Consider the following 13398-nt stretch of genomic DNA (forward strand, 5'->3'; position numbering starts at 1 on the left):
CCCAAGGCCCTGTTGTTCCAAATATATCAAATTCATGCGATTATGTCATTTTCGTCTTGTTGCGGTATACCTCCTCCCGCCATCCATACCAGCCCTTGTGTTTCATTCTCATCCCAAGAAAATCCAAACCCTTTCTCCACAGAAATATCAATGCATCTGTTTAATTTGACGCCTGAGTTTAACTGAATCCTCAACTTTTTAGTACAATGTACTTAAAAATAAAACTAAAATTACCTAGTCTTCTATTGAAATCATTAACTAGTTCCAGAAGAAAATTTATAACAAGCGCAGAAAAAATGCGCCCATTTCTTATATCTCATCAATAACCGTTCTTCCAAATCTCTCTCCTTGGTCACCAGCTCCTCCACCTATATAAACAAGCAATATTAAATACAATAATTAAAAGATGTGCAGCGTGATAAAATTCTGCATGACATGAAATACCAAGCAGAGAGATAATTTCCAATTAAATTGAATGTTTCGATAGTACATAGACAAAAATTACATTTCCGACGTCCAACATCAATAAAACTAGACCAACATTTGAGATTCACTCCAAACATCATGTTCAGTGAGATTTCATTTATTTACCCAAATCTCTACAAATGTATAACTGCAACAATTGAAATGCAAACCAACCTTGGGAAGTATGTGAGCAGCCTGCTGAGATGATTGCAAGAATGCCAACAAGGGCTTAATCTCTTTGGAAAGCTATTTCAACGAACCATCAGCTGCTTTTCGTGCTGCTTTACAGGCTTGGATGTCCCCTGTCCGAGAAAGATCACATAATGATGCTTCCAGTTTATCATGTATCACGAGGCCTCGGTTGATAATATGTTGAATCTGCTGAATTGTTGCTTGCACCTAGAACAACGCAGCAGTAAATAAATAAATGTTTTCTAAATTATAAACAGAAACTGATTAAGAAATGACTTACTTCATCCCACTGTAGTTTTGCCAGATAAGAAGCAGAAGATTTGGAGATGGACAAGTCTACATGCATGCAGACAATGCCGGCAACAAACAGGAAGAAAAATCCAGGAATCAACATCAAAGGCTCCATAAGCATCGCAAGGCTGTTGAACTTGTAATAGACCTGCAAATTAAGCATAAAAAAAGCAGCAACATAAAATGGTGGACAATTATAACGGAATACCAAAACAGGTCCACATGTCAACATAAGCAATTAATTAAGTGAGAAGCTCACTTCGGTAAATGTTTTGGAAACTCCTAGAATGTTGTTTGTTTATCAAAATGATCAGAAGGAGATGATTCATTGTTTATCGAAAAGAAACCAGATTCATTGCTTAGAATAAATAAAAAGTATACGGCATGGACAAGAAAGACACACAAGAACCCTTGGGGAAGCCAAAACTTCACCCAACAAAGCTAATAAAGCAAGCAAACCGCCTAGACCAATAAAATGTTAGAAGTAAATTAATTAATTAAAATATATTTTACAGAAAAACTAGTGAACCCGAGCCCAAAGGGAAGGTCAAAACTTAATCTGTCCCTTATAAATACTCTTGGTCGTCCCCAACCCTGTCCTCAAATTTGATTTATTTCCAGCCAAATGACCCAAACAACAGCAAGCACCAAGCACCCCTATAGAATTTATGCCTTCTTCACCACCCCTGAAATTTTATGCGAGAGAAAAACAATGCCTATGACTAAAATAACTATTACTAATTGCACAAAAACATACACTAAAAGAACCCGTCTCCATAAATATGAAGTTCTAAAGTCTATGAACTGGGATGTCTACAGTCCATGATATTGAAATAACAATGTCTTGGAAGAAGAACAAAAAAAGAAAAGAACAGAGAAAACGAACAAGGGGACAAAAAGGCAACAACAACATGACAGAGTCGTCGGGTAAGGGTGAGATAACTGCAATATATAGCAGGAAACAGAGCCGCTCTTCTCCAATAGACCTTCCACTAACGTCTTTTTCTTAGCAAACATATACATAAATAAAAATGCTACTATAAATTAGGAAGCCGTAATCAGCACTCCACAAAAGTGTGTTTGGTCATCCTTGAGTCAAACTCAGGATCTCCCACGTACAAAGGAGAGATTTATGCCACTAAACGATGAGGGCTTCTCTCTCATACCTTGGTAATAAACACAAAGAAGGTCTTATAGTTCATGTTTGATGGGTGCTTTTCCTCTCCAACAAATTTTCAAGTTTTTTTATGAGAGGTTCAACCTGGCCGGTTCTTCAAGGTCAATTTAATCTCTACTTGAGCTGATTCTCAATCTCACCGAGAAATAGTATTGGGTTTTGGATCTTAAGTTTTGGGTTGGGAAACGGAAGAAGAAGAACCAGTTGTGACTTCATCCAAAAAAAAAACAGAGGAGACCCTGTCCCTTTTTGGCATTGCAACTTCAACCTCATCTAGCCCTTGTGGTCGTGGCAGAGTCATGAAGCAAGAAGAGGAGAGTACTGAGGTACTGAGAGTAGTGAGGAAGAAGAGGTTGTAGCAAATTGCCCTAATTCTCTTGGCCCAATATGATGTGATTCCAAACCCTATAGCAATCGAAGCTTTAATCTGGTATCAATTCAACAAGGTTCTTCAATTTCTTCTAGTGTTCTCAGAAACGGTTACTTGGGGGAAGAGAGATGCAGTTGAAACACGGGTAAAGAAGAATGGATGAGTATGTTTTAAAATGAAAAGACAGTTTTAGCCCCTCATGTGATGAGCATGTGAGTGCATACTAATGGAATTGGACGAATGTTTAATATTTGGACAAAAGATGGATAAATTTATTAAACTACATGACCAAAATTAAAAATTTTGAAACCACATAGGCAAGAAGCATCACCCCAAACCACAGGGACCATTTATAATGTGTGTGTGTGTGTGGGTGGGTGTGTGCGCGTGTGTGTAATTTCTCTATTTTGTAACCACCCATTTTTTCATGCAATGTTATTTTAGAAATAGGCAATACTGCAATAGTAATACCTGGAATTTCTGATTATGCTCTGGCACAGCATTAGTCTTTTCCAGTACAACCACTGGCCTACCAGCAATATCCAAGTGGGAAAACTTTGTCTGTAAGAGTCGTAATAGTATTGAATTAGAAAAAGAATAGCCCATAAAAAAATTAAAATAAAAATAAAAAACCATTTTGATATAGGTGGGATAAAACTTTTCATCAACATGTACAAGAGTGAATAGGATGACATCAGAACTTAGTCCACAATACCTCTTATGATTCTTTCAGCGGAAATGGAGCAGATACAGATATATCTCTAGAACCCTCAGGCAGAAAAACCTGTAGTTTGCAATCCCAAAATTAAGCATAAAGAAAATGTCTTTCTTTACATAATCTTACTACAATTCTTCTTTTAATGCTTCTCTAATACAAATAGATACACGCCACACACTAAAAAGTAGTTTATACAAAAGCAATTGAGTATCGCCATCCAAGTTCTAACACATAAAGTAGCCAGCACAAGTGGAAGAATAAAGGATTAGAAAAACTAGTTTAAATAAATCATCGCATTACCAACCTTCACAATGAGAGTGTTGATGACCACCTCATTCATAGGGCAACCAAAAGTTAAGCCAATGAGGCGTTTTCCATCAGACTGAAATAAAAAGTCATGAAGTGGCAAACCATATCCAATGGTAAATGCAGTTTTCCAACCACCAATCACAGGATACCGAGGCTCAATTTCTAGTTCTGTCTGCAATCACATAGAAGAGTTAAGCAAAATCAGGAATAAAGAAATAAAAAACTATAAACATAGGTCACTTAACTTAAATTTATTACCTTCTTAGAATCACTCCATAAGTTAGATGTTGAAATATTACCAATTTCGTCTCTATAATAGACAGAATGAGCTCTTGGTGGCAACTTTGCAACAAGACGCCTAATGGCATACTGACCTCTCACGTGAGGTCCGGCTTGATAATCAAGCCTGCAGAAAAAATGGCCAATAATACAAATCAAACTCCAAAGTCCCGGCTAGCATAGTATTGACAAGAAAATGCAAATAAACAAGGACCTCGAAAATTCTCCTTTGCTTTGGGCACCTCCATGGACAAATTTGTAATGCTCTGTCACTTGAACATTACCCCAATGGGAAATCTCTATCTCTCGCACCAACTCTTCAGCAACAGCAAAGGGTTGATTGCTCTCAAAATGAACAACAATAGGTGAGTATGAAAAGGGAGGGAGATTCTCATAAGGACCATATTTGATCTCTGAACCAACAGTCTTTGTATTGTCTACTCTCGTATAAGATTCAATCCTTGCATCAGGCAATTTAACACTGATTGTTTGTGCCTTGACTGCATGAGAGAGGTAGTGTGCGGTATCCTGAAACACTAGGAGCTCAATGTCAGCCTGCATAATTTTCTCCGGAAATGGCTTCAACGTATGGGTGAGAACAGCCAACACATCAAAGGTTACGCTCTCGCCCTCGCCCAGTCCCTTTGGTCAAGGAAGCAGGCACGCCTTTAGGGTCAACAGGTTGAACAGCGTAGCTAGTACTAGAACCTTTCACTTTTCCTTTCCCTCCTTTCCCTACACTGGAGGTTGCCGCCACATGTGCCAAATGCTCTGCCTGAACATCCGGAAATGCCAACAAAACCTCGGTGACTAAGTCGCTTCCCTCATTCTCCACCTGCACAGCATTCATGGTAATGCTATGAGTAGAGTTTTCAATACAAATATTCAATTTCCAACTCTGTCTAGATACACAAACTCTCTCTGCATTCTTACGAAGACTCTTTGACTAAATCAATTAACAAAACGCAAATAAGAATTCAAAATATGCTAAAGACATTCCGAATCGACGCCTCACTGATCTCCAACATGTTCGACCATCACACAATTTATTTTTCTTTTCACATTTGACTTCCATTATTCAAAGTTTCAAACCATCACACAACATGAAGAAAAAAACTGTCAGAAAATGCGGCCTAGAGAATGATATTACCAATCATTACATGCTAAGCACAGTAATTGATTCCAATAACTTGATTCATTGTTCACTTAACCAAACCAAGAAAGCAACATCTTTTCTGGCTGCCTATTGTTGATAAACAGAGATATATAGTGGCGTAGCTAGAAATCCTATCAAGGAGGATCAAGAATATGATCAAAATAGCTTACTATCTTTATGTACAAAAGAACCGACTTTTCGTAGTGCACAATAAATGATAATTTTATGACTTTTTCTTATGTTCATGGCTTAAATCGATTGAAACTTGGATGTTTTACTAAAAAGTAAACAAAAAAATAATCAAAAGTCATAGAATTTGGAAAGAGGTGGAGGGGTCAACAAAGGCTTTACAAAATATGTCAAACGAGAAACACAAAATTGAAATTTAAAAGCTAAATTCAGACTGTCAAAGGGTCAATTGACCCTCCTCAATCACCACCCCTAGATACGCCCTTGGATGTAAAGTCAGTTTATATTCAAAAACCCCTCAACATTTAAACTGTAAGTATCACATATTAGGTACAATTCAACAAATCTCCATTGCAAAATACAAAGCATTATGGGTGTTAAATAACCTAACTTAATCTGTGCAACAAGACAACCGTAACATGATGAACTGCAATAAAAAGACAGAAGGGATAAAATCCAAGCTATTTGTACCTTTGAGCTGCATTTCCATCCAATTTCCAGAAGCAGTCCAATAGATGAAGAGGATGGTAGCAGGTTCAGATTTCAGAATCTATTTGAGATTCCTATTAATGAAGATGACTGATTCTACTTGTAATGTCACAACCATAAAAGTCAAGCCCGGAATAATATTTCCCAAAGAGACGTGAAAGAGACTCTATGAACATTCCAGGCCATAGTAATTTCTCACCCGATGAGCAAACAAAAGTTGGAAGCATGATCAAACAATAACCTACAAGTACCTAGACTCATGAAGTACTCAGAAGAGCAGTTATGCCTTTGAACTTTCCATTTATAAGAATATCACAAGTAATGTCATCAGGTACGAGGCCTTTGTCTAGCATTTCATCGTGCAACCTAAACAATTCTTGCAAATTTCCCTACTTGAAGTGCCCAACAATCAAAGCAGTATAAATATGAACCCTAGCAGTCATTCTCCTTCTATTCATGTATTCCAAGGTTTTGCGTGCCTTCTCCAATTGTCGTTTGCAACAAAGGCCATTTATTAGAACTGTATATGTGTTGATATCAGGTGTAATCCCCTTCGAAAGCATCTTTGAGTAAAGATCTGATGCAGATTGTAAATCACCCTTTCTTAGCAGTCCATTGATTAATGCAATGTATGTTTTCACATCACATGGAATGCCTTCAGTTATCATTTTCTGATGTAACTCAATAGCTGCTTCCATGTTATTTACATTCCGGAAGTCACAAATCATGCTAGTATAAACACCTGTATTTGGAGATAAACCAACTTCCAGAAGTTCCGAGAAAAGTTCGCAGCAACTTTTCATGTCTCGCCTTTTGCAAAACCCATCAATGATAGCAGATTATGCAGTAACATCCATTTTGATTCCCTTACTTTTCATCTCATGCCACATTTCTAAAGCAAGATCTATCTTATTGCTTTTGCATAACCCATTAATAAGGCTGGTGTAAGTGATAACAGTTGGAGTAGACGTACGCCTGGAAGGAACCCACCCCATTTCTCTCATTTCACCCAACAATACCAAAGCCAAACGCGAATCAGGACTCTTACAAACAGCCCCAATGCCGCATCAGCTGCTATCCCTCTCCCCCTTGCCTTCCGAAAGTACTCCTCGGCCGCCTCCGGCTTCCCCTCCTTCAAACAAGCACGCATCATGACATTTAGAGTGGCACAATCACCAACTCCTCTCCCAAGCATTGTACCATACAACTCACGTGCTTCCTCAAACATGTTCCTCCTAACCAATGCCGTCATCACAATGTTCACATATTCAACACTAGCATATATCTCAACCTCCACCATTCTGTTAAAGCAATCAACAGCATCCCCTATTCGATTCGCTCTAACATAGCTATTCAACAAGTAACTGAAAACCATGGAATCCAGATCAAAACCAAACCTCTTTGCGCAGTCCAGCAGACGATCAAGAAAGACTGCCGGAGGAGGGCCGGAGTCGCCGGAAACGTAGCGGTTAAGCAATGTCTTGGCACGCCCACGAGTCTCTGGAAAGCCCATTAAGATGTGAAGCAATACAGCAACGGTGTCGACGCCGTTGACAAAACCTGGGTTCGTTTCAGCGCGTTTGAAGAGGTCTAAAGCGGAACTGGGATCGGTCTTGTGGGCCCAGAAGAGTGTTTAGGAGTTAGGTTTGGGTTGAATCGGAGGCTTGTGGAATTGGGTTGGCCGGAGAATGGATTTTCGACGGCGGTGGTAGTGGTTGTGAGGAGAGGCCTCTCGTTTAAGAGGTAGAAGCGACGGAGTGAAGGGAGGGGTGAGGAATGGAAGTGAGATTTCATTCTTGTTTTGAGTTTGTTGAAGGAGAACAGTGAAGTGAAGTGAAGCTGTGAAGTGATTTCACGATGGCCGTGTGGGTTTAGAGTTTAGGGTTTAGGGCTAATTGCGCATGAGGCCACAAACTATTTACCTCATAAGGCCTCTTTTTTTCCTTTTTTTTTTTTTTTTTTTAGAGAATTTTGTGGAGCACATGTACGAAGGTAATTTGGATCGGACTTCTTAATCAACTTGGATTGGGAAGCCATAATGGACAAGAAGAGCTCGAGAATTCAAAGTCAATATGGATTGTGTTTTCTCCATCAAATTGGTTGAGAGGAGGATTTGTAAGACAAGACTATATAAAGACAAGAAAGTCACATTCTTCTCTCTTATTCTTCTATTTCTTCTCCCTTTTCGATCTCTTTGAAATCCAAGAATGGCTATTGTTCAAAATAAAATAGTAATGTTGGTCATCACCATCATGCTCGGGACTTTGGCAATTACATCAGACCAAGTACTACCATCTGAAAAATACAAGAAATCCACGATCAATATTACGCAAAAGTTTGAAGAGTGGATGGTCGAGCATAATCGTGTCTACTCCAATAATTCAGAAAAGGAGAAGCGTTACGAAATATTCAAGAAAAACTACGAGCGAATGCGAGCCAAGTATAATAATACTGAACCTGAGCTGAACATATTTGGTGATAAAACCGAGGATGAACTCCCCAAAGGTGGCATGAAAATACCGAAGATTCCTTACTGTTCTTTGTTTCATTATTTTGTTCCTGAATACAAAATTTCGGTATATGAAGGAGCTGTAAGAATTAGACGGCAACATGGCGGTAAGAATTATAATTACGTCGCAACTACAGTGCTAAAGAATAAATTATCAGATAGACAAATAGTTCCCATCTACAAAAATTTGTTCCGTTTCTTTTGTTCTTCCAATAAATTTATTTTCTGAAAAACAAAAATGATCAAATAGACAAATAGCTGTGAATTTACTCCAAGCAGCTACTGACGTGTATTTCTTTTGATTTTTTTTTATCACATATATGCACGACAGGGCAGATGCTTTATGTGGATAAGCCATATGAAGATGACACAGACGGGACTGAGGAAGATGACATAGACTTCTGGTTAGTGAAGAATTCTTGGGGCACGACCTGCGGTAGAAAAGGTGGATACTTCCGAATTAAAAGAAATGTGGATAAGCCAGGTGGTTTTATGTAACATTGGCCTTCCTTCCCGTTCATCTCTCGCGATCACATCCTCCGAGGGTCTAGAGTCCTTGGTACTTGAAGCGAGTTCACCAAGCTGCAACACATATTTATCAAAGTTCTTTTTCTTTTTCCCTTTTTTTTAGTTTTATATTTGCTATATTGGAACGGTCCAAATAGTTGCAGCAAACCTGAAAATAATTCAATCATACTAAATATATATAGCTTTTCAATTTATCAAACTTTTTTGTTTATTTATTTATTTATTTATATTTGCTATATTGGAATAGTCCAAATAGTTGCAGCAAACCTTAAAATGATCCAATCATACTATTCTCAATGGCCTTGTCCTAATAACCAATTGCTAAATTGCTACATTTGCACTTACTTACAAGACCACAAGTTCAGTTTCTAAGGAAGATGAAAACATCAATCACATCACGCATATAATCAAAATTTGCGCAATTAAACCTTGATCACATATCCTAATTCATACTTAACATTTTTTTTTTTTGATAGAAATTCATATTTGCAGTTGCAATTGTATATCTAAATAATCAAATCAAGCAATTTGAGTGGATATAAGAAAAGGTTCAGATTGACAAGAATGGATGATTCTTCTTCAATTGAACAAATCATTGTTTGCACAATTCAGCTCCCTAAATCGATTCCCAAGGCCCTGTTGTTCCAAATATATCAAATTCATGCAATTATGTCATTTTCGTCTTGTTGCGGTATACCTCCTCCCGCCATCAATGCCAGCCCTTGCGTTTCATTCTCATCCCACAAAAATCCAAACCCTTTCTCCAGCAAATCAGATTGAGATTTCTGCAAATCATCTCGATCGTCGAGATGATTAGAATCCTAAGCTTCACGGGCCTTTTTCACTTTAATTACATTACCGACGACGACGATACATGAACATAGCTTGATACTGCATCCAGACTTCTGAATTCGATGCCGGAACAGCGACGACATTAATGCCAGATACAAATTCTTATTTACTTTAGTTGCTGAGAATATATGTGTAGTTGCTCCATTATCCCGCAGATCGTTGATAACTCAGTCTAAATCCGTATCTGCCGGATTAACAAATGTGCGATTGTTGAGAGAAAAAAAATATATATATATATATATATATATATATATATTTTTTTTTTTTTCAAAATTAAATTTACCTCAAGAAGTATGCATGTGGGTGAATACAAAAGGGGTAATTCCCTTTTGCCCAAAAATCCTATGTATTGTTCCCAAATGCACCAACCTTTTCGTATTTTACTATTTGCTTGGAAAAAGACCAAAAGGGGTTGTTCCTATGTGTTATCCTGAGTTTTAGAGATTTTGTTCAACTTTGAAACTTTTATTTTAAAGCAAGTTTGAAAACAAGACTAGCCTTCAACATACCCAAGTTTTTCTCCTAACGGCCTCCTGCCTAACGGATACTTTAACAGGTGGAATCACTGCTGCTTGTCTTAATCTTGGTTTTAAAACTGAGTTTTTCTGGTGAAAAAGACCTTTCAAACTTTAGATGCACATAGGAAGTAGATGGTGATGGACGAAAAAACACGGTTAAGAGATAATAACAGATATAATGCAAACTAGATAGTATAGTGATAGATAGTTCTGCTACATTTGACAAACATGGGTGGGTATTCCCTTTTATTATTCAACAGAAATACATGCTAGAAATTCAGAGCTTCATTCTAGGATAAACAGCACAAGGCTGTTTAGTTATCCATAGGAATGAAAAACAGGTACTTACTTGTAATGAAAGCACACTACTGCACACTGAATAGGTAAGAAAAGCACACTGCTTACTATGGCTTTCTTACTTCTTGAGAGAAGACTCTTCTACTCAATTTTCTGATCTAATTTTCGAATCTAGAATTGATATGGAAATTTTCGAATCCCTTCTAAGAGAAGCTGAAGCTCCATATATAGGGAGCGGAACTCAAACTAGAATTCAAATTACAAAATGTACAGGACAACTCCGTGACTTCTGCTTTTCGTAGTGCTCCTGCTGGTGGAGGTCGGTCAGGGAAAAGCAAAAGGAAAAAGTGAAATGTTTTTCACTTAACCTTTTCTTTTTGAAAAGGAAAAAGCAAAAGTAGCTTTAGAAAAGTCTAAAGTTCTACAGTTGCTATTTTGGTGCTGATTCTTCACCTGTAGCTTCACATGTTCTCGTCCGTTTCAGAATGGTGGCCAAAGACAAAGGAGTTGTTGTCTGTCTGGGCCATGCGAGCTGTTGTTGCATTATCCTCGACGTCTGTATCAACATACATCTTGTAGTGGTTGTCATTTTCAAGCTTTTCCACCCAACGCATGCATGCCATTGTCGAGTCTATCTCTTTTCTGGTTAGAGATAGGAATATATCGCTGCTGACTACGTCAGGATGATCGTAAGCAGTGATAATTGTCTTTTCTCCTGCTGCCAGGAAAGTGTTGTTGATGTCTTCAGAGATGATCTTTTTGATGTAGTCAAGAGCCATGGCCTTCATCCAGGGAATGCTAGAATTTGGTTGGCCGTTGTATGCTACACAGGCTGGTTGAAGATATCTTCTTTGAATAATTCTCACATAATGATATGGAGGAATATATTCAACTTCACCATCTGTCTTCTGGATCCATTCAGGAGGTGTGGATCTGAACTTCAGACGAAGCATACAGTTGTCTTTTCTGATGTTCTTGACCGTGTTGACAATAATAGGCGGCAAGCCTCTTAGATCATCATTAGTTTTAGTCCATAAATTATGGACAAAACCATTTTCAACAAGCCATAGCTTGTGTTCTTGAGGATGTTCACTCTGAACATTTACCAGGTATCTTCCAACATATGGTCCTGAGACAATAAAGAGGGTTGGAGGAACTAGGTTTTCAGGATTGTGCCTTCCTATCAGATTATGGAATTCATACCAGTCTGATTCATTGAGTGCTATGATAGGGACCCTAGCACTTTCTGGACTTTCAAGGAAGGATAGTTTTTCTTTCCTTACAGCACTCTGCTGTGTATGAAGCTCTTCACCTTGTGGTCTACCATTCTCGTAGAGTTCTTCAGCTAATGCAAACAGAGCTGGGAACATTAATCCACTGCTTCTTTCTTGAAAGGCAAATAAGAGATTGTCCAGGATTGCCTTCTGGTGATACGCTAGTCTCCTGCCAGTTCTGAACACAGGAGTATCAAAAGTTCTTAATTCGTAATTAAAAACATTTATAACTCCACTAGGAGTTGGTCTGCTTTTTGGCAAAGCAGCAGCCGTCAACGGTCTTGATGTGCCTTTACCGTCTGCCGTTTGAGACGGGCTAGCCAATCCTTTACCCTGGGATTGATCAGTTGAGGCCAAGCCTTTTGAGTTTAGCAGAAACCTTTTAAGGATTTTCTCCTTGGTTTCTTTTGGATCTTCTTCAGATTCCTGTTCTTTCCCAGTCCTTCTGCTTCTGGGATTACGACCTTCGTCGTCCTCTCTTTGGCTGAACATTGCCAGTTCTCTGGTCAATGCGTCTGGAAGATAGTTCTTGTTTCCTGCAATTAATTCAACAGTATAATCATATTGGTTAAGAAACAATTGCCAGTTGGCTAATCTTCCTCTATCAGCAGCTTTGTCAAGTTTAAAATTTTTAAAATTCTTTACTCTAGCACAATCGGTGCGGACAGTAAAGGTTTTTCCCAGATAAGCTGGAGAATTTAAAATTGTTTTCTTGACAGCTAAAATCTCTTTTTCCCCTGTGGGATAATTCAGTTCTGCAGGGCTGAACTTGCCACTACAAAATTTGCAGATCTTTTCAATGTTAGTTCCAGGCGCTCTCGCCAGAACAACACCGGACCAGTAATTATCACTCGCATCTGTCTGGAGGATAATTTCATCATTCTCTTCTGGTTGTTGAAGAGGAGGGAGGTTCTTGCAGAGGTCTTTTATCTGCTTCACGATCTTTTCATCATCTTCTGTGAAGTTCCATTTTCTTTTGGAACTTGTCTTGGGAGATAACATTGCTGTTAACCCTGAGATTCTAGGGATGAAATCTCTCCCATAATTTATGACACCAAGGAATCTCTCTAGACTCTTAGCATCAGGGATTTTGTCTGGGAACTTCCAGATCTTTTCAAGGATATGAGGTTGGAGCTTTATGACCCCATTCTTGATGTTTATTCCTAGGAAATCAACTTCATCGAGGATAAAGAAGATTTTCTTCTCACCTAGGATAATTCCATGCTGGACTATCAGCTTTGTTACCTCGTGGAGGTGCTTCATGTGTTCTTCTCTGTTTTTGGAGAAGACCAGGATGTCATCTATGTAGACGACGCAGAACTCCGCTACATGCTTGAAGATGTTGTCCATCTTTCTTTGAAAGATTGAGGGAGCTTGCTTGAGACCAAAAGGCATTACTAGCCACTCGTAATGACCTTGTGGTGTTCCAAATGCAGTGAGAGGTACACTCTCAGGATGCATCTTGACTTGCCAGAAACCCGACTTTGCATCGAATTTCGAAAAGACTTTAGCTCCTCTGAGCTGGTTGATCAGGACTCTGACTTGAGCGATCTGATATCCGTCTTTGACAGTCTTCTTATTGACATCTCTATAGTCAATAACCATTCTAGCTTTTCCTCTTAGATTTTCTGCATGATTTCTCACGTAGAATGCTGGAGCATGATGAGGGCTAGTGGAAGGTTGAATTAATCTCTTTTTCAAGAGATCTTCAATATCACTTCTGAATTCTTTTTGATCTTTCTCTTTGTACTGAGGAATAGCTTTGACATGGCAGATAGCGTTCAT

The 13398-nt window shown here is 38.5% G+C and overlaps 2 protein-coding genes and 1 pseudogene across 2 annotated transcripts; 1 reads left to right on the top strand and 2 right to left on the bottom strand.

The window, feature by feature from the left end:
* Positions 1–219: 219 nt before the first annotated feature.
* LOC112171016 lies at positions 220–4651 on the bottom strand (annotated as a pseudogene).
* Positions 4652–6024: 1373 nt separating this feature from the next.
* On the bottom strand, positions 6025–7148 carry LOC112171017 (pentatricopeptide repeat-containing protein At3g54980, mitochondrial). Its single transcript, XM_024308263.1, has 2 exons — positions 6655–7148; positions 6025–6445 (listed from the first exon to the last, which is right to left on the bottom strand). Exons 1-2 carry the CDS (start codon positions 7146–7148, stop codon positions 6025–6027), a joined length of 915 nt encoding a protein of 304 aa, XP_024164031.1.
* An 868-nt stretch (positions 7149–8016) lies between these two features.
* On the top strand, positions 8017–8666 carry LOC112174863 (zingipain-2-like). Its single transcript, XM_024312694.2, has 2 exons — positions 8017–8251; positions 8476–8666. Exons 1-2 carry the CDS (start codon positions 8065–8067, stop codon positions 8640–8642), a joined length of 354 nt encoding a protein of 117 aa, XP_024168462.2. The 5' UTR covers positions 8017–8064; the 3' UTR covers positions 8643–8666.
* The last annotated feature ends 4732 nt before the right edge of the window (positions 8667–13398 follow it).

The sequence above is a fragment of the Rosa chinensis genome, chromosome 6 (assembly GCF_002994745.2).
Source record: "Rosa chinensis cultivar Old Blush chromosome 6, RchiOBHm-V2, whole genome shotgun sequence".
Classification (NCBI taxonomy): Eukaryota; Viridiplantae; Streptophyta; class Magnoliopsida; order Rosales; family Rosaceae; genus Rosa; species Rosa chinensis.

Coding starts and splice junctions, on each gene's coding strand:
- LOC112171017 (XM_024308263.1), bottom strand. CDS start 7,148: ATGGGCTTTCCAGAGACTCGTGGGCGTGCCAAGACATTGCTTAACCGC. Junction 6,446..6,654: donor CTGATTCGCGTTTGGCTTTG/GTATTGTTGGGT, acceptor GTTTTGCAAAAG/GCGAGACATGAAAAGTTGCT.
- LOC112174863 (XM_024312694.2), top strand. CDS start 8,065: ATGCGAGCCAAGTATAATAATACTGAACCTGAGCTGAACATATTTGGT. Junction 8,252..8,475: donor AATTAGACGGCAACATGGCG/GTAAGAATTATA, acceptor TATGCACGACAG/GGCAGATGCTTTATGTGGAT.